Below are 23,546 nucleotides of genomic sequence, written 5' to 3' on the forward strand. Positions count from 1 at the left end.
TGCTCTCCTGCCTGCTCCTCTGATTGATCAAAAACAAAAAAAAGAAACAAAAAAACGGATTGAGAATGTTTATCCAAGTAAAACGTTTCTTGCTATATCCCAGACCTGGACCCTTAACTTTTTTCTCCTCACAATTGTTAAATGGTTTATTATATATAGATAGAGACCGTGCTATTAAACAAAAGAAAAATATTTCCATCAGAAATCATTTGATACCTCATCACCATCTCCAAAAGGGAAAAGGTGTAAAGTGAATTGAAACAAAGCTGACCATTAGTTAGACTGGGGGATATTTACAGCAACATCCAGAGGGGCACAGAAATATAACTAGGAAAAAAATAGGTGTCCTGTAACTGTTACTAACTTAGTAGAGTTGGGACAGATGCAAAATGTTGATATGAGGGCTCAAAACTGGACATTTGCTGACATGCTTGCTGTATCAGTTCCAATATAAACTGGAACATGACAGTATCCTCAGTACCACTAGTTTCCCTTTTGGCAGTTTGTGTACATGATTAGTTAGGTCCTACCCAGGCCATTATAACCAAGAGGACTAGGTGCAATTAAAAACATCTAGCCGTACTTGGGGGAGCACAGGTATAAGTTAGGAGGAACGGGAGGCAGTGAGAGCCAAGCTGGAGGCAAAGACAAAGTTGTGCAATCTTGGATGTGACTGAGCATCTCAAACTTTGTATCCTTCCCAGAGAAGGGGGGTAGGGGAGGAAGAGCGAGACCATGAACTCAAAGCGGATGTGAGGAATTTAAGCGAGGGCAGCACAGGAAGAATAAATATCCCCTTATTCTACATTTCAGCTTACTGGAAAGCTGCACACATTTTCCTAGATACAGAAGGTTGAGACTGTGGAGAATGTAAATTCTGTTACATGGTAATTTTGTTCTTATGACTAATATCCCCTCTCTCTCGTAAGCCATGTTTTCTGTTGAAGTTTTCCCTCCTACAAAAGAGCACATAATACAAAATTTCCTTCGATCATTACCAAATCAGTAAGCTATTTGTTTGGGAATTCCTCTCCATGCCGCCCTAAACACACAGTCAGGACTACTAGTAAACATTTCTTAAAAGATTTATTAAAGTATCATTTATCACAAATAGAGAAAATATACAGATTAGAAGCATGCAACCATCATCTCCCACATTTAAGTAATTTCTGTGCATTTTTTCTTGCATTCACAGCATGTTGTAAAACTTCAAACGTTAGTCCCAACTTCACTCTTCCTGAAAATGTTTCAAGGCAATAGATAACAAAAATAAGGTAAAATAGTGTGAGAAAAGAGCAGAGTAAAAAAATATGTACACACACACCACCGTCAAACCTCCCTCCCAACCTCTTTCCCCCAAAAGTTATTAAAGAAAGGCAAAAACTCATTTTGCTGGTAGATCAGATTGTCTTTATGAACTACTTTACAAAAAATAGTCTACAAATTAAGAGCCCAACCGAGCAGACGTATGTCTGCGGCTAACTTTACTCATATGAGTTGTTCCATTGATGTCACATGAACTACTTCACTCATGTAGTTCTAATGTTTGCAGTACAAGACCCTAAGGCAAACAAACATGTTTAAGACCATTAAAGAGAACAAAAACTAAAGCAAACAGGAAAAAAATTACTGCTAGATGTGTTTTGCTTAGTAGAGTTATATCAAACATCCTTCAACAGAAAGGTTTGCTCCTAAAGCCCTGAATATTTAAGCAATTTTGCAAGATTAAAAAGGACAAAAAACCCCAAGAAGTTGGTACAGATGTTAACTAACGTAAGCACAGTTGGTTCAGGCAGGTATGTAAGGAGGTGGGGGTTCCTTCTCAGGCATCTTCACTGCCATTTCATAAGTTGGCAGGACATACTAGGGGAAAAAACCAAGACACAAAAACAGTGAAGTTAACAGATTGCAGAATCATTTAGGAGAAGCCGTATCAACTTGATTCTCTATTCCAGGCAGACTTTAGAGTGAAACAGCAAATGTAATGCCAGAAGCTGCAAAAGCAGCTTATTCTTCTGTTGAATCTAAATCTCTGCCATTATCTCTATTCCATTTTTATCCTTTACTAGTAAGCAGCAAAGGAGCTAGTAGGGGAAACAATTTTGCCTTCCATACTCCCAAGAAAAAGCTCACGAAACAGGAATTTCTGTTTAAAAGTTTTGTTGGAGATTTTCTGTCAAAACAAATTGATATAAGATTTTTGAATTCTGAGAGTGTTTAATTATGTTAGATTGTTTATATCTGTTTTCTAGCAGAAACAGAGTAGGCTAGATCCACTTTGGGGGAGGGCTTCCTGGGTGTTGTGTGTGTGTAAAGGATTATCAGAAGCACAAAATAAAAACAAACACAGCTTGGTGTTGCTGATCTGCATTCTTGGCTCTGAAATACTAATTGATGTATCTGAAACTACTGCATTCTAGACTCTGAAAGTATGTTCACTTTTGTGAACTGATTCACATCACCCTCTATGCCAATATAAATTTCATATCACTAGCTTCTCCAGTTGTCACTAGAATCATAAAATATCAGGACTGGAAGGGACCTCAGGAGGTCATCTAGTCCAACCCTCTGCTCAAAGCAGGGCCAATCCCCAACTAAATCATCCTAGCCAGGGCTTTGTCAAGCCTGACCTTAAAAACCTCTAAGGATGGAGATTCCACCACCTCCCTAGGTAACCCAAACCAGTGCTTCATCACTGAGTGAAAAAGCTTTTCCTAATATCCAACCTAAACCTTCCCCACTGCAACTTGAGACCATTACTCCTTGTTCTGTCATCGGGTACCACTGAGACCAGTCTAGATCCATCCTCTTTGGAACCCCCTTTCAGGTAGTTGAAAGCAGCTATCAAATCCCACCTCATCCTTCTCTTCTGCAGACTAAACAATCCCAGTTCCCTCAGCCTCTCCTCATAAGTCATGTGCTCCAGCCCCCTAATCATTTTTGCTGCCTTCCGCTGGACTCTTACCAATTTTTCCACATCCTTCTTGTAGTGTGGGGCCCAAAACTGGACACAGTACTCCAGATGAGGCCTCACCAGTGCCGAATAGAGGGGAATGATCATGTCCCTTGATCTGCTGGCAATGCTCCTAATTATACAGCCCAAAATGCCATTAGCCTTCTTGGCAACAAGGGCACACTGTTGACTCATATCCAGCTTCTTGTCCACTGTAACCCTTAGGTTCTTTTCTGCAGAACTGCTTCCTAGCCATTCGGTCCCTGGTCTGTAACAGTGCATGGGATTCTTCCGTCCTAAGTGCAGGACTCTGCACTTGTCCTTGTTGAACCTCATCAGGCTTCTTTTGGCTCAGTCCTCTAATTTGTCTAGGTCCCTCTGTATCCTATCCCTACCCTCCAGCATATCTACCACTCCTCCAAGTTTAGTGTCATCTGCAAACTTGCTGAGAGTGCAGTCCACACCATCCTCCAGATCATTAATGAAGATATTGAACAAAACTGGCCCCAGGACCGACCCTGGGGGCACTCCACTTGAAACCGTTGCCAACTAGACATGGAGCCGTTGATCACCACCCATTGAGCCCGATCTAGCCAGCTTTCTATCCACCTTATAGTCCAATCATCCAGCCCACTAGCAGCATCCAGTCTTGCAAAGCTAGTGGAATGCTGCTACTATGTGCACGGGATAGTGGTTCTTGAACTATAGGAACAGTGTGTCCCAGAACTCTCATAGGTGACCCACACAACAAAAGTGTACTAATAACCAAGTAGGAGGGGCTGAGGTTTGGGTCCTGATACTGTTTCTCTTATTTGTAGTTCCATAAAACTATTTAGTCTGGAAAATCACTGGTACTGCAGCTGAGTCATACAGTACCTATTGTAACTAGAGCTACAATATGTTAAATAATTTTTATTTGCTGCTCCCAATAATCCTAAATTATTTCTCTACTAGATCTAATGATCACAACACTTCCACAGGAGCTTCATTGAGATGTTCAGGTACTATAGTGGTGGGGTTCATGCAAGTACAGACAGAGAACACCTTCACATGGAAACAACTGATATGTAACCAGTGAGTGTTTCTCCTCCCAACTTCAGCATCTTCAGATTACAGGGAGGAGCTGCTAAGTTCTCCCTAGTTAGTGCCTATTACTCCATTTGCTTCTAATCGTGCATACTGGAACAGACACAGAATTTCTGACCAGCACTGAAGAGACAAGGATCTGTGATCAGACGGCTAGCGCACCTGGATCGTAGTGGTCTAAAGTCCCATAGCTACTAACTCAAAGAGTTAGGACCAAATGGAGTCCAGTTAATGGACAGGGGAGTAAAATCCTGACCACCTAGAAACTAATGCTATCCTTGTATGGACATGAATAAGCAGAGGAAGCTCTGTTGTACTATTGACACGTTTTCCAAAAAAAAAAAATCAGGTGCTACAGGCTTTCTGGAAGCTGCCATTCAATAGTGGTCCTTTGTTTTACCTGAGCAGTTGAGGCAGAGTCGCACAAAAATTCTACAGAATTTTAAATAAAATCTGATCCCTCCTGACTGACATCTGATCAGAAAATTAAATGCATGATGCACTGTCCAGCAGCTTCACAGAAACATGAAATTAGGGTTCCAAAAGCATCTTTCCGCTGAGGAATATTCACATTTGCAAAACCCTGTATATTACTCTTTAAGACAGAACTGCAGCATTCACACAATTTGTTGCCTGCCTCATCATCAATAGTCTTGTCAAATTTAAATACTGCACTCAAAAGGTCTTCCATGTGTTACTTTATATCCACCACCTTGAACAGAGGCATTAAACAATCTGAGTTAAACAAACATTTATTCACTTTTTACTCCATTCTCCCTCATTTGACTCATTTCTTTCATGTACAGTCCATGGGGGCTGAGACAGAAGCCAATGCAGCTGTAACTCAAACTGGTTCTCTTGAGGGGTAACAGTTTAATTTTAGAAGTACATTCAGACATTAAATCAATTTTTAAAATACTGTCAATTTCCGTTCCTTTGTCTAAGGAAGAGACTTTACCTGTGGAGGAGCTTCAAATGCAGGGTACACAGCTATCTCAGGCAAGTTTCTGTTGCTGATGTATTTATAGCAGTTCCATACACAGTTAATTAGATAGGCCTGAGAGATGAGAGTTATATTTTAATAAATAAATCAATTTGCTTTAAAAATGAACTGACAGAAGCAGGTGCAAACTTATTGAGGTCATTGGAATGTTTTACCCTCAGCAGTGAATATGGCCCAAGGTATTTAACCAGTTGGCCTTGTACATTAATGTCCCCACCCAAATCATGGTCTTAATCAATAAAACTACTGAACAGTTACTATTTCAGTATATGCCTACATGTACATCTAGAGAACAAACATCTCCAGCACATCAGAGAACAATGTTAATTCCTTTCACCTGGTTGCTAGCACACCAACTCAGGGAAACAGACTGCATGGAAGAGCAACACAGTAGTAAAAAGTACTTCACAGGTAATTTCTTCAATGGGTCCCTGACTCAGCTCCCTCTAAGCTATGTGGCCATGCAGCTGCCAGTTAAGCCCAGTGCAGGTGCTCAAGGCTGTGTCAGGGAGAGATGCCACTCCCCAAGCCCCAGACCTGCTGCAGCCAGTTGACAGGCATCTCTCCCCTGACCCTGACCCTGCTGCAGCCGAGGGAGAGGCACCTCTCTCCCTGCAACCCTGCCCCTCACCCGCCAAAAAAAACAAAAAAACAAAAAAACAAAAAAAAAACACCACACAACAACAACAAAAAAAAAACCACCAAAAAACCCACACATAAAAAAACCACCACCATGTGATGGAAGGAGGCAGAGATGAGACTGTAGCTAATCCTGACATCCTAGCGATGAAAGAGAAGATATTAAGGGTTTGGGGCTGAGAGGAGTCAGTCAAGTGCCCAGGCAAAGGGCTGAAAGAAGCAAGGCTGTGAAAGAGACCAGGGAGAAGAGAAATTGTTCTGTCAGGGACTGGAGCCTAGGAAGAAGGTCCCATGGATGAATGAGGCAGACAGAAGGGGGCACCAAAAATATGTCTTCTTAAAAAGGAAGCCCCCAGTCTCCCCATCCCAGAGCAGCTACAACACTGCTAAATGTAGAGGGATCGATTTGAACCTAGAGTTTTGTTAGGGACCTGAATTGGGAGTTGCTTTTAGGCTCTCAATACGGTTTAAGAACTGAGAGGGGAAGAGAAAAGAAAAAACAGCAGCTTTGATAGCCAGTCTTCTCTTATCTCCAGAAAGCCGGATGCCCTTTTAGTTCTAGTGTGTGGCTCAATCACCACTTTTATTTTTATAAATTATATATTATAAAAATAAAAAAGGCTTAACTTTACTTTATTCAAACTTGAATTGTAACCACCTCGGAGCAGGGACTGTCATTTTGTTTGGTGTTAGTACAATGCCTGATAGAGTGATCTATGCTTGGGGCTCTAAAGTGCTACCATACTTGAAATAGTAACACATTTGAAATTAATGAGTTATATTCTGATAGAAAGCTACATAATGCAAACTTGGAGTAGGTTCTATCTGTGCACTGTTCAGGTGGCTGAAGGCAAAATGACAAACAGTTTAGCGAAGTTATGGCCTAATAGCCTACCAACACATACCCTCTTGAAGCTTACTGAGATTTACATGCATGTACACATGATGAGTGTTCGGTGCCCTATTGTTGGTATGTCCATCTGTTTTGTTCTGTTCAAAAAAGCTTCACTTGCCACTTATTGTAATACAGCAGAACCTCAGAGTTATGAACAACAGAGTTACAAACTCACTGGTCAGCCACATACTTCATTTGGAAGTATGCAAAGAGAGAAGAAGTAAAGCAAATACAGTACAGTATCATATTAACTGTAAACTTAAAAACTTAAAAACAGTTGACAAGGTAAGGAAACTGTTTCTGTTAAATTAAGATGGTTAAAAGCACTGTGTTTCCTTCTGCATAGTAAAGTTTCAAAGCAGTATTAAGTCAATGTTCAGTTGTAAGCTTTTGAAAGACAACATTTTGTTCAGAGTTATGAACAACCTCCATTCCCAAGGTTTTAGTAACTGAGGTTCTACTGTATAGGATTTCACAGAAGGCATTAACAAAATTAAGAAAAAAAACTTTGCTATTTCAACTTTTTTCCAGAAGACTTCAAGAGACTAATTCTGGTTCCACCCCGTCCCACACCACTCAGTGATTTTAAAATGTGGTCGCATCCTTGTTCCAAAGCAAGGACTGCAGTAGAAAATTGTAACTTGCTGACTCTCCACACTGCTGGTGACTGGGTTTGATCAGCTGGTGCGAGCACATGCATGCCCTACTGTTCTTTTACTCTAACTAGACAGTTCTTAGAGGAAGGCAGAGTCAGAGCATACATTTCCATAAATATGGAAACTCAGATCTACATTGTCTGCTCACAAAAAGCAGACATGAAGAACACGTGACTATGAACTGGCAGCTCTAATTTTAGGCGTACCAGCTACAGTAGTATTCCTTTATAGCATAAAGTCTTAATTCAGTTTCTCTCTTAAACACACTAGGGCATTTAAAAAAATTTGCTACTTGCATCTCCCCCACGTACATAATCACATCTTTATATAGGGGCACAGGGGTTGGGAGGGAATAGAGAAGGCCCAGTTCATCAAATTCAGGACCCCTTTTGTTTAAGGTTACAAAATATTTTTTCAGAATGCAATATACAATATTAACTAGCATTTCCCCCACCCACTTGTGTAAAGTTTATGCACTAGCTTTGTTTTTAAAGTGCTTTGTCTAATTATACCACTTCCTTGTGAGCTTTACTGCAGAAGGAGGCAAACTTAAAGACTGTGCTTGAAGGTTTATTTCTGCCCCCCACTACACAAAAAAACCTGTTCTACAGCACTATTCCCAATAAGCACAGCAATTGAAGTTTAGGTATCAATTTCACTATGCCAAATATGAAACTGAAGTCATCCTCCAAGTTAAAAACCCTCAAAATATTGTTCAAAATGCTTAATCCAAATTATGAATGTTTGCAACCACACAGCAGGAACACTGCAATACACAAACTTCTGAAGCTTAAACATTTGTAATTTAAACAACTAAAATACAAAGTATCTAGTTTACCTTTAAGATGATAAATAAGGCAAAAAACACCAGGACAACGAACAAAATACAGCTTGAGTCAAGTGCAAGGAGGTCATCTTTGTAAGGGAAATCTGGCTAGAGAAAAAAAATCCACAGATATCACACAGTCAAAATCTGAGGCTATATTCACACTGGTGATTAGCTCAAACTGAGGGGCCCAAACCTCCCCTTCATGGATTATTTACATGAAAGAGCTAGGAAATGTCTCAAGTTCTCACTCTCTTCCTCCAGGGATAATATTTGTCCCACCTCAATCCTGAAGTGACAGACTGCAAGGGAACCACCAGAGAATGGGTCAGCTGCAGAGAGGTCTTGTGCTTTCAAATTGCCACCAAGTCCTTTCTTCAATCCCATGGCAACACAATTCACCATGGACCACCTTCAAAAGCAGCTGCTGACCCCACAATCCAACTCAGGAAGAGTACACCTTTTGCAGTATGGAAAGGGAACTTAGGCAAATTTATGCCGACTAGGCCAGAATGAGCTTGTGCCAGGCTGGCCTGCAAGTTGAAGGTGGAAAGGGGGGCTCCCAAATCTCCTACAAATAACAGAGGCCAAATTCTTTGGATTCAGAACTCCAGTCCCCAGGCCAGACCTGTATCTGAGTGGAACTCAGGATATTAAGTTAAGCATACACTTGTAAAGATCTAAAAACTGACCTGAGGGAGTTAATGGTTTAAGTCACTTGAATCTACGCTACCTACCAAATCTAGTTTGTCATTAGCTTAGTGCTTTATTTAATGCCTGAATGTGACTGATCCTCTTGGACTGGAATGTCAAACCGTCTAGTGTATTAGGAAAAAAACTTAGTTACAGTCCCAATTATCAAAACCAAGACTGTCACCTGTAAAATATTAACCCAATTTACTAGACACTTACTAACTCATCCAGATACTCTTTGATTCTTGGCATGTAAGTAAGAGAACTGATGGCAACCAGGCAACTGAAGACAAAGTTAAAGAGCTGGTAACAGAAGAATGGAATGAGCCAACCCACTCGGTGCTGGAAAAAAAATAAAATAATTAGAGTTTGTTAATCTGAAAGTCACATTAGCCAAGTTTATTCATGCCATTCAGTTCTATACTTACAGCAATTGCTCCATACACCATCATTGCACTTATCGTGAACAGGAGGAGTGAGATGGCAAAGAGAACACAAGCATTTTCTGAATTAAAATGGGAAACAGAAGTTATATTAATACTTTACAGTTTTGATAGCTTCTAACAAACTTATAATTTCAGTATTTCCAATTTGAGTGCACAAGATCTACCTGTCTACTAGCCACACCCCATAATCAGTTTAGCCAACTGTTTTCATTTTGTTTTTGCACCCATAGCTACACATTACAAATAAGCAAAAGCAGTCTATTATAGTAGCTTCCATACCATTCACCCAAACAGTTAATTTGATTGTTTTAATAAGACAATCCACAACAGCAAAATAGTTCATATGAAAATAGGACAACTTCCACCATATCTATCGCTTTTAAAGTTGTTTGATCACACAATTCAATCCGTAGCCATAGAAAGCAAATTGCTCTTTAACAGAGCAGAATGCCATAAACTGCAGCACCTTCTATCAAGTAACTAGCAGAAGAGGCTTAAATTCAAACAAAAGCCATATGGTACTATTCAGGATATTAATGAGGGTCTGAATAATGATGATTCTCTCTTTGTGTCATGTAGATTGATGACAAATGCAATTGCCATCTGCAAACTATGTTATGTTCATCCTTTTATTGGTCACAAAATTTCTTATTTTGATCACAGAGATAGAAACTGATTTGACCCAGTTTAAAGGAGACTGCAACAGAAAGATAAGCCTTATTTTTCTGAAGTGTTGATCATCTATATTTCCCAAAGAATTTAAGACAAAGGGTCCTTATGTGACTTCACATGGAAATTTCATGTGCTCAGCACCTCAAAGTCAGCTCATAAGGGCTCAGAGAAAAGATCAGATCTCAAGAGTCCTTGGCTCCCAGGTTTATACTCATGATACTGCCTCATCTACCTCACCTCATTCAATCCAAAGAACACATTGCCATCTTTCCAAAAAAAGTATGTGGGGAGGGGGGGGCCTAGCAGAATACAAGTTATGGAACCATCAGGCTGTGTTACTGAGTAACCATGTGGTCTTATAGTCACCCTCATCTTTTACTCTTCGATCTGTTTTTGAGCCTCACTTTTTGTATCATTCTGAATTCAAGCTGTAAACTCTTTGGGACAAGGACTGACTTCCTTGTTTTTGTAAGGCACCTGGTACGTTAAAAACCACCATACAATTCTCTATATACCCAATACTGGATTATATAATATTACAATTAAGCAAATTACACAGTCATAAATACCTACAAATGTACAATCATTGAGCCATAAGCCTTGATATTGGCTCAATGGTTGCATCTTTAGAATACATACACCATTTTTCTTGGTCTGGAATTCTCAAAATTGAAAAAAAAAATAGTATCAAACTATTTCTATGAATTTTCTTTTAATAGTTTTCCCTGTGTACTATTCCATTCTTGACACAGTCAAAGAACTAATAAGATGACTTTAAAGAAGATGCAGACAGATACAGACTCACTAAGTGTTCTTAGCATTCCAAGCTACTCAAATCTTCTATTTTCAGTACATTTTGTTCTTACATAAGTTATCCAGACTCATGCACAATAGCTATAGCTAGCTTCTGAAAAAGAGCAACAGATCTGGATTGTCAAGGACTTTTTCTGGAATAAGTGAAATCAAAATTCAGCAAAAGAGACAGCTAATTTGGTTTCCAATGTAATTTAATCAAATTAAAGTTACCAGTAGGTAAAAATAATCAAGACAAGGATAGCAAATGTTTAATTGAAGAGACTACAGGTATCTGCCAACCTACAAAGTGGTAGAGAAAACAGCAGTATCTATCCTACAGATTTGCTTTCAAGTGTCGTATATATTTAGAGAGATATGAAGTCAAAACACAGTATGAAAGTTTTACTTAAGAGGCCTTCACAACACTGATTTCTTTTAAAAGCCACAGCAGAGTATAGCCCCTGACTTATGATAAACATGAGCACACATTTGGCAGATGAGACTTTAAGTAAAATTACACAGCAGCAATACAAGATGCGCTTGGTTACAGGGGTTCTCAAACTGAGGGTCAGGACGCCTTGGGGGGGTCACAAGCTGTCAGCCTCCATTCCAAACCCTGCTTCACTGCCAGTATTTATAGTAGTATTAAATATAAATTAAAAAAAACTTTATATAAAGGGGAGGGTTAAACTCAGACCTGCTGTGTGAAAGGGGTCTCCAGTACAAAAAGTTTGAGAACCACTGTACTAGAAGACAGGTTTCAGAGTGGTAGCCGTGTTAGTCTGTATCAGCAAAAACAACAAGGAGTCCTTGTGGCACCCTAAGACTAACAAAATTTTGGCATAAGCCGACCTCCATCCTTCCATGTATTTATACCTGCTCCTGTATTTTTCATTTCATGCATCTGATGAAGTGGATTCTAGCCATGAAAGCTCATGCCCAAATAAATTTGTTAGTCTAAGGTGCCACAAGGCCTCCTCGTTTTTGTACTAGGAGAATACACACTTTCACTAGTTTCTGAAAAGTAATGATCTGGGCACATTGAAGACAGACACCTACCAGCCATTCTCTCAGAACCATAGTAATTACCAATGACTTCATACTGTAGGTCAACAGTTGGCACTGAATTAGGGTGGGTCACTTCCACAGTCAGCAAGATGCCCATCAACAAGTTCACCACCTAAGAAAGAGATTGCAGTTACTTAAGTTATTTATAAATTGCAATATGGCAGATAAAGATTTAACATGTGCTTCAGAGGTCATTTTTCAGATGAGAACGCACAGCAAACTTTGGCCTTGTCTACACAGGAAAGCTGCACACAGTCAACCAAAGGTGTAATTTTAAACTGGTTTAAACTGGTACAAAAAGCTGGGTTGGACACTCTTGTCTTGGTTTAAGAGTCACCCCTTAACTTCAGCCAGTGCAACTTTGTTTAAAGAGGCCTTTGACTCCTCACACCCTCCCACTTTAAAGGAAGTAAGGAGGGGGGAATCGAACTTGGAAACAATGCAAGGAAGAAGAAATCCATCTCATGAGCTGATCGGAAAGAGTAGAGTAAAATCAGGAAAGGAAAGAAGGTATAAAACATGACACCATAAGATACCTTTTTAAAAGGTGTTTCTACTTAATGCACCTAACGGACAATGTTACAATTAGATATAGCACAAGAGTAATTTACAACCATCCTATTATTCATTTAAATTGCATGCCGTTTAGCAGCACAAGTATTTTTCCACCCAAGCTAGTAGCCTTATTGAAGGGAGGCTTTGAGGAGGGGAAATTAGATACCACTGGTCCAACTCACTTTCCATGTGAGTTAACAGAAAGCCTAATTTCAATGGGAACCAGATCAGACCCTATATAAAGGAGGTCAAGAGGGGATAAATAGCAAAAAGAAATCTAAAAAAAACTGAAGTCTTTCCCCACAAGATTCAGTAGGATTTGTTTAGATATATTTCAGAGTTAAACCCTTGTGGTTGTACACCCGAATGCTTGACAACATTTGCTTTCCTTACATTATTGCTGCAACCTGCTGAATCTCTCATTTAAAGTCATTATTGTGGTTTAGAATTACTAGGTCTCAGTGTTTAAAAAAAAAAAAAAAAAGTTTAGCTACCAGGAAAAAAAAAAAACTATCCATGTTAACTGGTTAGCCTAGAGTAAGATATTTTGCAAGAGCACCTAACAGCATTAGATGTTAGTAATTAGTTATTATAGTTTCTGATATTTGTCTCTAATGTAAACTAGAAAAAGTTAGTCTGAAATATGGTTCTTGGATGACAAAAATTTACATCAGTATCTTCACCCTGCAGACATTTCCCATTTCTTATTCAGAAAGACCTGCCTCCACTGGGATGTATTTTTAGGAGTGAGGAAAATGTGGATTTGCAGTTTCTATATACTGAAATACTTAAACCAGATTTTCCCTTGTTTGCTGGTCAAGCTCCAGGAGTCTGATACAATGGCAGCAGATTAATGCACAATTACTGAAGTCTTTTGTAACCAGAACAGCTCATTATGAAACTGAAGGTGCTTGTTAAATGTTAGACACCCGTTAGTCTTCTGTTTTCCACATTTTGAAAGTTAAAAATGCATTTGCTTAAGTTTTATGGGGGATGGGGTGGTGGAGGAGTTCAGTTGAAACACTGATTTCACATACACGGTGAACTACCACAAACAGACCAAACCCAGGAAAAAGACCATTTACTACAAGTGCCAAATATTTTTTATTCAAGTATATACTCAGTTTCACTTTTTTCTGATTCTCTTGGTTGTTGTTTTATTGAGTGGGGGGAGGGAGGAACTTGCTGCTTATTAATTACAATTGTGGCATCAGGCTTGATACAAGCATGTTCCCCCTCCCAGAAAGCACCTTACTAAGGCACCTCAGTCTTAACATGCAGTACACGTGCTGGATAGTTTGCCCATTTTACATCTTTCTGTACCTTTGCTCATCTGTGTTCTCATTGCTCTGTCTCATGTTTCCCACCTTTTCTACTCTCCCATCTCTGCACTTATTTATCTCCTCACTAATGCCAATGCTGTCAGTTTCACTCAATCTAACCCCTTTATATGGAGAAGATGGTATGTTGCACTTTAGCATATTTTCATAAAATCATAATCAGTGTGACTATAATGTAACTGAAATATGCTTCATGCAAAACGTCTCCTGTAAGGTATCATTACAAAGCTTATAATCTGATATAGGATGACCAAACATTCTTGTTTGTATGATTGTATCTGAAACTAGAAATATTAAATACAACTGAGGGCCTATTATAATTATGCAAAGTGTGGGCTATTAATGGTGGTTTGGAATCTCGATGGCTCCCATAAACCAGGAGAATTGTCTGTAGATGGCTCTGTTTTGCTTTTAAGTCTTCCTGTATACGTGTGTGCTGGCAAGGGGGTAATGAAGTCTTACAGTGACATGTGATCATGACATCTGGACTGGAATCCATCTTTAACATGTTGCTTTTCCATTGAGAAGAGGGGGTGGGAACCCAGAGGGACAGAGGATTCCCACCTTATGCAAAAGATATAAGTGGGTGGAACAGAACAAAAGTGGGAGCCATCATGAGAAATCCCCTAACTACCACCCGAGCTGGAACAAGGGCTGAATAAGGGGAAAGGACTGTGCACAGACTAGAAAAGTGTTCAGTCTGTGAAAAACTTATTGAAACATCTGTGGGTGAGATTTTATCTGTATTCAGTTATTACTGTATTAGTAATTCACTTTGTTCTAAGTCTAAGCAAAAACAAAACATGCAAATCTGTCTGCTACTACTTGGAACCACTTAAATCCTACTTTCTGTAATTAATAAAGTCACCTTCCACTTATTAATTAACCCAGAGTATGCATTAATACCTGGGGGGAAGAGGGGGCAAACAGCCATGCATCTCTCTGTATCAGTGTTATACAGGTTAAACTTATAAATTGTTCACCCTCTATAAGCTTTATACAGGGTAAAACAGATTTGGGGTTTAAACCCCTTTGGGAGTTGGGCATCTGAGTGTTAAAGATAGGAACCCCTTTGTAAGTTGCTTTCACTTAAACCTGCAGCTTTGGGGTACGTGGTTCAGACCCTGGGTTTGTGTTGGCGCAGACTGGCATGTCTGGCTCAACAAGACAGGGTGCTGGAGTCCCAGGCTGGCAGTGAAAGCAGGGGCAGATGTAGTCTTGGCACATTAATTGGCAGTTCCACAGGGTGGTTTGGTGATCCAACCCATCACAGAGGAGATTATAAATCTTATAATCAAGGTGTCTGCACTCTGAATAGCTATATACTGGAAACTAGCTTTTTAGCTTTGAGCACTCCTTAACCCCACCTTCACAAAACACAGAAAGGTTCATGTAACTCTAGCCAAGTACACGATACATCTGCATGTAATCATTGCCAGTGTTTAAGAGTCAATTAAAAAAACACTTAGGTTAGCAATACAAAAAAAGCTTCACTATAATGCATTAAAGCTCAGCTTCCATAATCTACTACTTTAAGCCAAAGATTTATCAACCATTCAAGTAAATCTTCAGTAGATTTGCATTCATGCAAATGCTTATTTCTAGTGCATTAGAATTCAAAAGCTATGACAAAAGCAGGGTCAAAATATGTTTGTACAGTCATGCTTCCAGTGTCCAAACAACACTCAACTGAGACAAGCAGTCAGATAAGTACTAACATTTCAGTGAAAATTTGGTTTCATTAACTGCATTGTAAGTATTGTAGCTATGTTTTATTTTGTCCACCCAAAATGATGCAAGGAGGGGGAGAAAGACGGGGAGCATGAAGTCTTAGGGATTTTATTTCTGATCAAGACTGACATTTGTAATATGGACTCTGTTAAAAAGTCATAACCCATCCATCTCACAAAATATTTTAAAAAGTCTGTCTGGCCTGGTGATTCTATTTGTACTGCCAGTTAAGACACCCAGATTAGATTTTGAGCCCTATTTTCTCGTTACCTAAAATGTCAGACTAGGGGTGAACTACATCTACTTGGATAAAGAAATGGCACACAATTCTCAACAAAAGCTTTTCAATTAAGAAACACTAATGACTCCAAATGAAGAGTCCAGTCGTACCTTCCTCATCTGAAAGGATGGTAGCTGCTGTTAAGATGAAGTTGTAATAGCTATGACAACAGCAGGGTCAAAATTGTTTTCAGAGTCACCGTATGTTCTGGACTACAGACATGTTCAGCCATGGAGTCTACACACTTTGGACCTGGTTATTAAACTGAACATTTTTAGCTCTAGGTGGGAAGGGAGCCAGAAGACCACTGCAGGCAACGTGTGTGGAATCTATAGAACTGAAGAACCACCTCATCAATTGTATTATCCCCCCCCCGCCCCCTTGCCTCAGTTTGTGGGTGCCAAGGGAAGCACTTTGGCATGCCCAGCAACCTCCCTACCCTATTCTTGCTAAGGAGTAAAAAGAGAGGCTCAGTTGTGTTCAGAGCTATATTAAGATTTAATCAAATTAATTTCATGATACCCAATACTTTAACAAAAAGATGTTTTGTTTTTAAAAAGTGGTATTCCACTTTACACATATTCAGGATAACAACCACTCTCAAAATAAAATAGTCTGCACATATACATAGCTCAAGAAAAAAAAAGTTACCTACATTTCTTTTTACTCTGAATACAGTGGATAACAGAAGCTATTAAAATGCAGCAGCTCCCACAAACTGATATTTGAGGAATCAGTTTCTCCATATACTTAGAGGAAGGATAATGTGACACCTTGACAAATGCAGACTTATTAATGGATACTACTGTCTCACTCTTGGGCCAGTGTTTCCAGTGCCTAAGCAGACAAGTACTTCACTTTCATGGCTCAAAAGTCCTAAATTTTAGGTTCCTCCAAGCATCAGATTTACCCCATGATAGCATAAGTAACTAAGTTGAAAAGTGAGGATTCTTATTTTCCCGGGGGGCGGGGAGAGTTTCACTCCTCTCACTTTAAAAAAAAAAAAAAGTATCTTTTTAAGAGGAAAAACTAGGTTATTTCCCTGCACCTCAGACAAAAAACCCCTCATGTTTTTAAATAAAAAACCTATTTCTGTAAATCATTAAGATTTGCTCATTACTGAATGAAATTAAACTTCTCCATTTCTGAAGGTTCAACTAAACAATTGGATGTTGGACTTCACTAGAGGGTGACTGAATCGCAACAGCTTGTTGCCAAAAGGAGATAGCATTGTTTCAGTGGGAGTTGCCATTATTTTTAGTCTGTTGAATACACTCTGACTTGATCCCGCCAACACAATACCTATGTTCCCTGTCTCTGGAAGCTGCATACACAGTGAGAAAAGCCTGTGGGAAGAAGGAGCTTTAAAGCTACATCTTATGATCATTTGGGAGAAGGGAAGGAAGAGCCTCCTGGCTGTCAAACGGTTAACTATTTATAAAGGAACTATAATGATCCTGAAACTCAAATTAGCACAAATCTCCCAAGAAAGTCCCTGGACATTGTTAAATATCTAGGTGGTGAGTAGGAGAATTCAGGCCCAGATCCTCCAAAGGGATTTAGGCTTCCAATTTACACAGATTTCAATGAAAGTTGGAAACCTAAATCGCTTTGAGGATCTGGGCCCCAGTTTCTAGTGAAGAAAATAATAAATTTTAGAACTAGACTTCCGAGAGCAAATGATTTGAGTATTGAACAGTCACTTATTCTGCTTTTAGGCATCACCTGTGTTTGACAAAGAGCCATACTGGTTAGGTCCCAGACTACGAAATACAGTGGTCATCAACCAGTTGATCGACTGGGAGAGTTCTCCAGGACTGACCAGTCAATTGCGATGATGTTCTCTGGCTGCTAGAAGTCCAGTGGTGCAGCAGGGCTGCCGTGAAAGTAGCACGTTGGGGTGCAGGAGGGGGCTTGGGGTACTGGCTCTGAGACGGTGTTCAGGGTGCAAGCTCCCAGCAGTCAGCAGCGCAGCAGGGCTAAGGCAGGCTGCCTGCCTGCCCCAGCCCCATGCTGCTCCCAGAAGTAGCCAGCACACCCTTGCAGCCCTAGGGGAGGAGAAGCAGGAGTCTCTGCACACTGCTCCTGTCTGCAAACTCCCATTGGCCAGGAACAGGGAACTGTGGCCAAGGGAAGCTGCAGAGGCAGTGCCTACAGAGAGGAGCAGTACACAGAGCCACGTTGTCCCCTCCCCCCCCGCCAGGGGCCACAGGGGCACATTGGCCCCTTCCGGGAGCAGTGTGGGGCTGGGGCGGACAGGCAGGCAGCCTGCCTTAGCCCCACGCACTGCTGACCGGTGGGAGCGCACACCCCAACACCCCTCCCAGAGCCTGAACCCCACACCCCCACCCCAGCCTCAGATTGGAGCCCCCCTACACGCTGCAAGCCACTCAACTCCAACCCAGAGCCCACACCCCCTCCTGAACTCCAACCCCCTGCCCTATGCCAGGTACCTGCCTTCAGCTGAAATTTTTGGGAAGTTTCAGATAAAATGGTTCAGCAATTTCTGAGAGCAAGGTAAGGAAAACCTAATGTTTTGCCTAATGTTAAAAATAGTTCTTACAGCCATTTCACTGAGAACTTTTAGCAGCTCCAGTCTTTGAAACAGAGAAGTTGCATTATTGGCATGGATGCACTTTTTGCAAGCCTCAAGGAAATTTGAGGTGTGATGGGAGTAGAGGGAGAAGAGGCAAGAGTTGGGGAGGGGGTGGAGCAAATAGATGCAGAGAGGTGCATCCTAAGGGAACTGAGACAGAAGGCATTATAACCACTAGAGCAGAGGATCTCACACTAGGGGGCACAGAATGTATTCAGGGGAGTGGGTGAGAGAAGCTTTAGGGGAAAAAAACAAACAAACACAAAACAAACAAAAAAACTTACTGGGCACATTCAGAGCTGGGCGGCCAGAGAGAGAGACCGCTGCTGACTGGGTACCCAGAGCATAAACTACAACAGACACAAAGAAGGGGGACGTAATCAAATAAGTTTGAGAACCACTGCACTACAGTATACTTCTCTCCACAACCTGGAATAGAACCAAGCAGTCTTGGGTCTCTACATTCCTTTGCTGTCAGCAGACAGCTATTAAGCCCAACAGCAAAATGTTGATTGGACCAGCCATTAGCTGGTCCACACGGAGGATGACAATCTACTATTCCGGTCAGTTATTCCATTAGCTAAGGTGCCAGAGGTGATGTGGATCTAAAGGTCCAGACTCTACTGATGACCCAAGCTGTGGAACCATACTGACACTTTCCCCCCACTCCCAACCCCAAATGATAAAGAAACTCTGAAAAAATAACTGAGAAATTCTAAGAAATAAGGAAATCTAGAAACAGGTACACCAAGAAGCAATTTTGACAACTGCCACTTTAGCTCTTCTGTCTGTATATTGTGTTCTCCCACCCGCATTTTCAGTTCCTCATTCTCTCTGCACACTCAACATTTTTGTTAGTACTCCAAACTTCTCTTTATAGTTCCCACCCCCCATGCTCTCTCACCCCTACCCACTATCTGCTCTTCCCACCTGTCCTGCAAGGAGACCAGTGAAATCACAGCCTGAATGATACAGAGGACTGAGCAACAGTTCTGGGCTACTCTGCTTTCCATTTCCTCCCCCAGCCCAGAAGCTGGGGGGAATGACTCAGGCTGCACCTCCCAGGAGACTAGTAGTTACTTCATAACCCTACTTCGCTCACTTCACACTAGTTTTTTGAGCCCTAGCCCTAACTGTGAGTAGTGTTTTTAGACCTCTGTCTTATTCAGGACACTGCCTCACCTTCCCCATCCCACCGACATCCAGAGCAGAGGTCCTACCTGTCTGACCGAAAGCACCAGACACTGTTTGGAAGGGCAAACAAATGGCAGACTGAATATACTGGCATCTATTCCTACTCCTCCTCCCCTCCTAGATTTCATCAGTTTTCCCCAGAGATCTGTCTGTGGCCTTTTCTGTCACATTTTCTCTTAAAATCTGCACCTATTTTCAAAGCTTTATCAGTATTACACTAATATTAAGTTAGAGCAGTAGTCATGGACCATTACCACACTGTGTTAAGCCTTGTTGAAACACATGGGGGGAAGACAGTTCCTGCCCCAAGTCCCTCACAATCTGTGTAAAAGAAACTGAGAGAATAGATAGAGATGAAGTAGAAGAAAACAATAAGGCAACATTGATCAGTATGAGAGTCAGTGATATCAACACACCAACAGCCAAACCATTGTCAAGTTTCTGTAAGCATCAGAGCAAAGGAGAATAATGCATTAGTTTTGCATTTTTATGGGAAACCTCTCCCAAGCATGAGGCGCAATATGGAGTAACCAGAAAGGTGCTTTCTGAAAACTTTAACAAGTGGGCAATGGGTGATATCACCACTGGCTGAGTGGAGCAGGGGAAATTTACACTTTGATAGCAAAAGATGACAAAAAGCATTTAACCTGTCCAGTATTATAATCTTTTAGCCACTCTTTTAAAAAGAAATAGCTAAATCTTACTGCTAGCTCCCCACCACCTCCTGAATAAAATTTAGCCTCTTGCACAACTTTCATAACTCTTCACAATTTAGCTGTCTCTTATGTGTTTGCTCTTTTCCATTTGTTTTCTTCCCTGGTCTCCAATGCTTACTTCACTCATCATAGTTTGCTCATGGTGCGATCCTAAAATGTCCTTTTCCTTTCACCCACTTAGGCATATTCTTTCATGCTGACTTTTTTGGAAGTCTCGTTCTGACCCTGTCCACCAAGCATCCACTCCCTCCTCCAGGACCCATCTCAAACCCTAATTCTTCAAGGTGGTTTATATGCTACGCATTCATTTTAAAAATCTTATTGTGCTTTCAAAGGTTACATCCTAGTCATTCAGGCAACTAGATCTTATTGTCACCATCCTCTACTTACTCAGCAAGACATGACCCCACCTTGGGGAGGTCAGTACGACAACATTTCTAGCATTATTCAGGACACAGAGGAGAATGGTCCCTGCCCTGGGAAACCTACACTCGTTGCCAAAAAACGGCACACTACAAGAAGACTTCTGCTGTGAAAAACGCCCAGTTTGGGCAACAAAAAACTTCCACCCCTACGAGATTCTTTTGTCGACAATAAAGGGAGGGGAAAAGACAAAAGTGCCAGTGTAGACACTGCTGACTGTTTTGGGGACAGAACCAGTATCCCACAATGCCTGCCCTGATTGCTCTACTCAGTGTTTTGATCTCTGCTGCCCTGTAGGCAGCCACCCCTCCCTTTTCAAAGCTCCAGGAAGTATCTGTGTGCTGCTCCCTTTGGGGAGCAAAGAGCAAATCATTGGAATGCTCCTGTTTTGCACTGCACTAGGAACACAGCAGCAGGCAGCTGCAGGGGGGCAGACTGCTGTGCTGCTTTGCCATTCCTCAGCACGGAGAGCTCACAGAGCTACTCATGATACTGCTCTTGGAAGCTGAGGGGGCTGTGGGAGAACTTGGAGAGAATCCCAAGATGCCCACTGAACACTGCACTGTGGTATACATACCGACTGTGCATTGCTCACCCTGCCGATGATGGTAGCCCCACTGTGGACATGATCTGTCGACCGAGGAGGGAGCAAGTGTGAACACTCTTTGGCGAGTTTTGTTTTATCGACTTTTGGATGTCAACATAAGTCTTGTCAACAAAACTCGGTAGTGCAGATAAGCCCTAAAAAACGAGTCAGAGAGCAGCAGGAGAGGCCTAGATGAGAGAACAGGTTCGGTGCTACTTGTTTCTCCCGCACTGAGGAAAAGCGGTGGGGGAGCAGAAGGTCCCTGCAGTCTGTGGAGAGCGACAACCCGGGGCCCCGCACAAGCAGCGAGTCCCGGAGGGGGGATCTGAATGTGAACACGGCCCTGCTGGCTCGCAGCGACTCCGGTCCCGTAGTGCACAGAGCGCCGCCCAGCCCTGAGCCTGGGGAGACGCGCAGGAAGGGCTGGGCGGCGACTGGCCAGTGCAGGGGCGAGGACACAGGCCCCTTCCAAGGCGGGGGGAGAGAAGGAGCGGAGGCCTACGGAGGAAGGCGGGGAGGGAGGGGGGAAAAGCCCCCTCCCCCCGGAAGAGCTCAGGCAGCTTCACAACACGACTAACCATAGCACACAGGACAACAGCCACCGCACATGCGCCACATGGGCGACCCACGTCTCTGCCCCAAACACGCATGCGCTTTACTGCCTATGCCTCGGGGAGCCTGCCCGCCCAGCAACAGACGAATTCCTTAAGCATGCGTAGTGCGAGAGAGCGCCCCCTTTCCTTACGCAAGCGCAGTGAGGCTGAGGGAGCCCCTTTCTGTCCCCGCGGGGTGCGAAGCCTCTTACCATGTACCACGTCCCCAGGATGATGGTCCCAGTACGGACATGGCAGCAGCCGCAGCAGCGGGTGCTGTAAAAACGGTCCCGGGCCCGGCTGCCCTTGAACGTCATAGCGGCGGCAACAGCGCCTTTTCCTCACACAGGCCGCTCGCTCGCTGTCTCAATCGACAAGCCCCTTCCCCCTCTCCAGCGGAGGAGAGAAGCGCAGCCCCGCTGCCGTATCACCGCCGCTCTGGCCAATCAACGGCGAACAGCTGGGGCGAGGGAGCCAGGCGGAGGAGGGCGGGGGCGTTAACAACAGGCGATTGGCAGGCGACTCCGCCAATCGTCGCACAGCATCTCTGTAATATGGCTCAGCTGCCTCCGGGAAAGTTGGTCAGCGCTCCCGACAGCTGCCGGCAGAAGAGCTCTGACGGAGGGAGGGGGCGGGCCTTGCTAGCAGGGGCGGGGCCCAACCGCGCAGGAAGGGGAGATCTGCATACAGTGAACTCCCCTAGGCAAGGGGAGGGGCTCGTATGGGTAGGAGGGGGTGATGATCTGTAGGGGCTGGAGAACACGTAGGAAGGGGGCGGGGCTCTGGGGCGGGGAGGGGTTCAGCTGAGCAGGGGGCGGGGCGAGAGCACCTAGGATTCAGGTTGCTGGTGCAGGGCGTCTGGAGCCGCCTGTGCATAGAACGGGAGGGGGGCGACTTTAACTCCAGCACAGGGGGTGCATGTACACAGCTGTGCCTGCTTCTGTGCACACAGGCATCCACCACGTGGGAGGAATACCAGCCTGAGCCTGGGCAGCACTAATTCCCGTCTCCCAAAGAGGCTGAAGGTGGTCCCTTCAAAAACCAAGATCCTTATTTTATTAAATAAGCAATTAACTGCTAATTTAAATGTTTATCAGAGTCAAACACATTAATTTGATGAAATGTCTAAATAATTAACCTTACAGAAAGATAGTGGAAAAAGCGGGGTTTTGAGTGTGGACTGGACTTTCCTTAAAATGGACACAAACTATTAGAGTAAAAGCAAAATAATAATACTGTATATCACAGAAAGGAAGCCCTTTAAATAAATTACCCACGGGGAAAATGTTTCTGTAAAGTGGCTTGCAAGATAAAATCCTAGCTCCATTTAAGTCAATAGTAAAACTCCCACTGAATTTAATGTGACCAGGACTTTACGTATAGTTTAATAGGAAACTAACCTTTCCACTGAGATAGACTCTTTTGGAGAGAGAGGAAAAAATTGCGATGCTCTGAGTTCAAGTATCTCTTGCTTCAGATTCCCTCATAAAAATCAATTACATCAAATAAAGAGACTGATTCTGGAAAACTTGCCTTTTTTAAAAAGTTTGTCCAAATAAAATGAATCACGTTGAACTTTGCATGTTTTTTAATTATTATTCTTTGTTTACTGATCTAACACTGTCACCACTTTTGAGCCCTTTAATGTGATACTCCAATCCCATATACTTTATGTAGTTAGATTATAGTACCTTCCCTTTTACTGGTGAGAAGCAATTTAACTCATGTCCAAACTACTTAAAACAGCTGGATCTGAGGGTGAGGGTTAGCAGGCAGGTGAAATATAGGAGTTATAAGTAT

At 42.2% G+C, this 23,546-nt stretch overlaps 2 protein-coding genes across 2 annotated transcripts in view; one reads left to right on the forward strand and one right to left on the reverse strand.

The window, feature by feature from the left end:
* LOC127049709 (uncharacterized) overlaps window positions 1–23,546 on the forward strand; it is a 1,018,748-nt gene that overhangs the window by 561,352 nt on the left and 433,850 nt on the right. The window lies entirely within an intron of this gene.
* On the reverse strand, window positions 1,070–22,214 carry LAPTM4A (lysosomal protein transmembrane 4 alpha). Its single transcript, XM_050951011.1, has 7 exons — window positions 21,959–22,214; window positions 11,724–11,844; window positions 9,180–9,256; window positions 8,971–9,093; window positions 8,071–8,166; window positions 4,998–5,096; window positions 1,070–1,863 (listed from the first exon to the last, which is right to left on the reverse strand). The coding sequence occupies exons 1-7, from the start codon at window positions 22,061–22,063 to the stop codon at window positions 1,789–1,791; spliced, it is 696 nt and encodes a 231-aa protein (XP_050806968.1). The 5' UTR covers window positions 22,064–22,214; the 3' UTR covers window positions 1,070–1,788.

The sequence above is a fragment of the Gopherus flavomarginatus genome, chromosome 4, assembly GCF_025201925.1.
Source record: "Gopherus flavomarginatus isolate rGopFla2 chromosome 4, rGopFla2.mat.asm, whole genome shotgun sequence".
NCBI lineage: Eukaryota > Metazoa > Chordata > Testudines > Testudinidae > Gopherus > Gopherus flavomarginatus.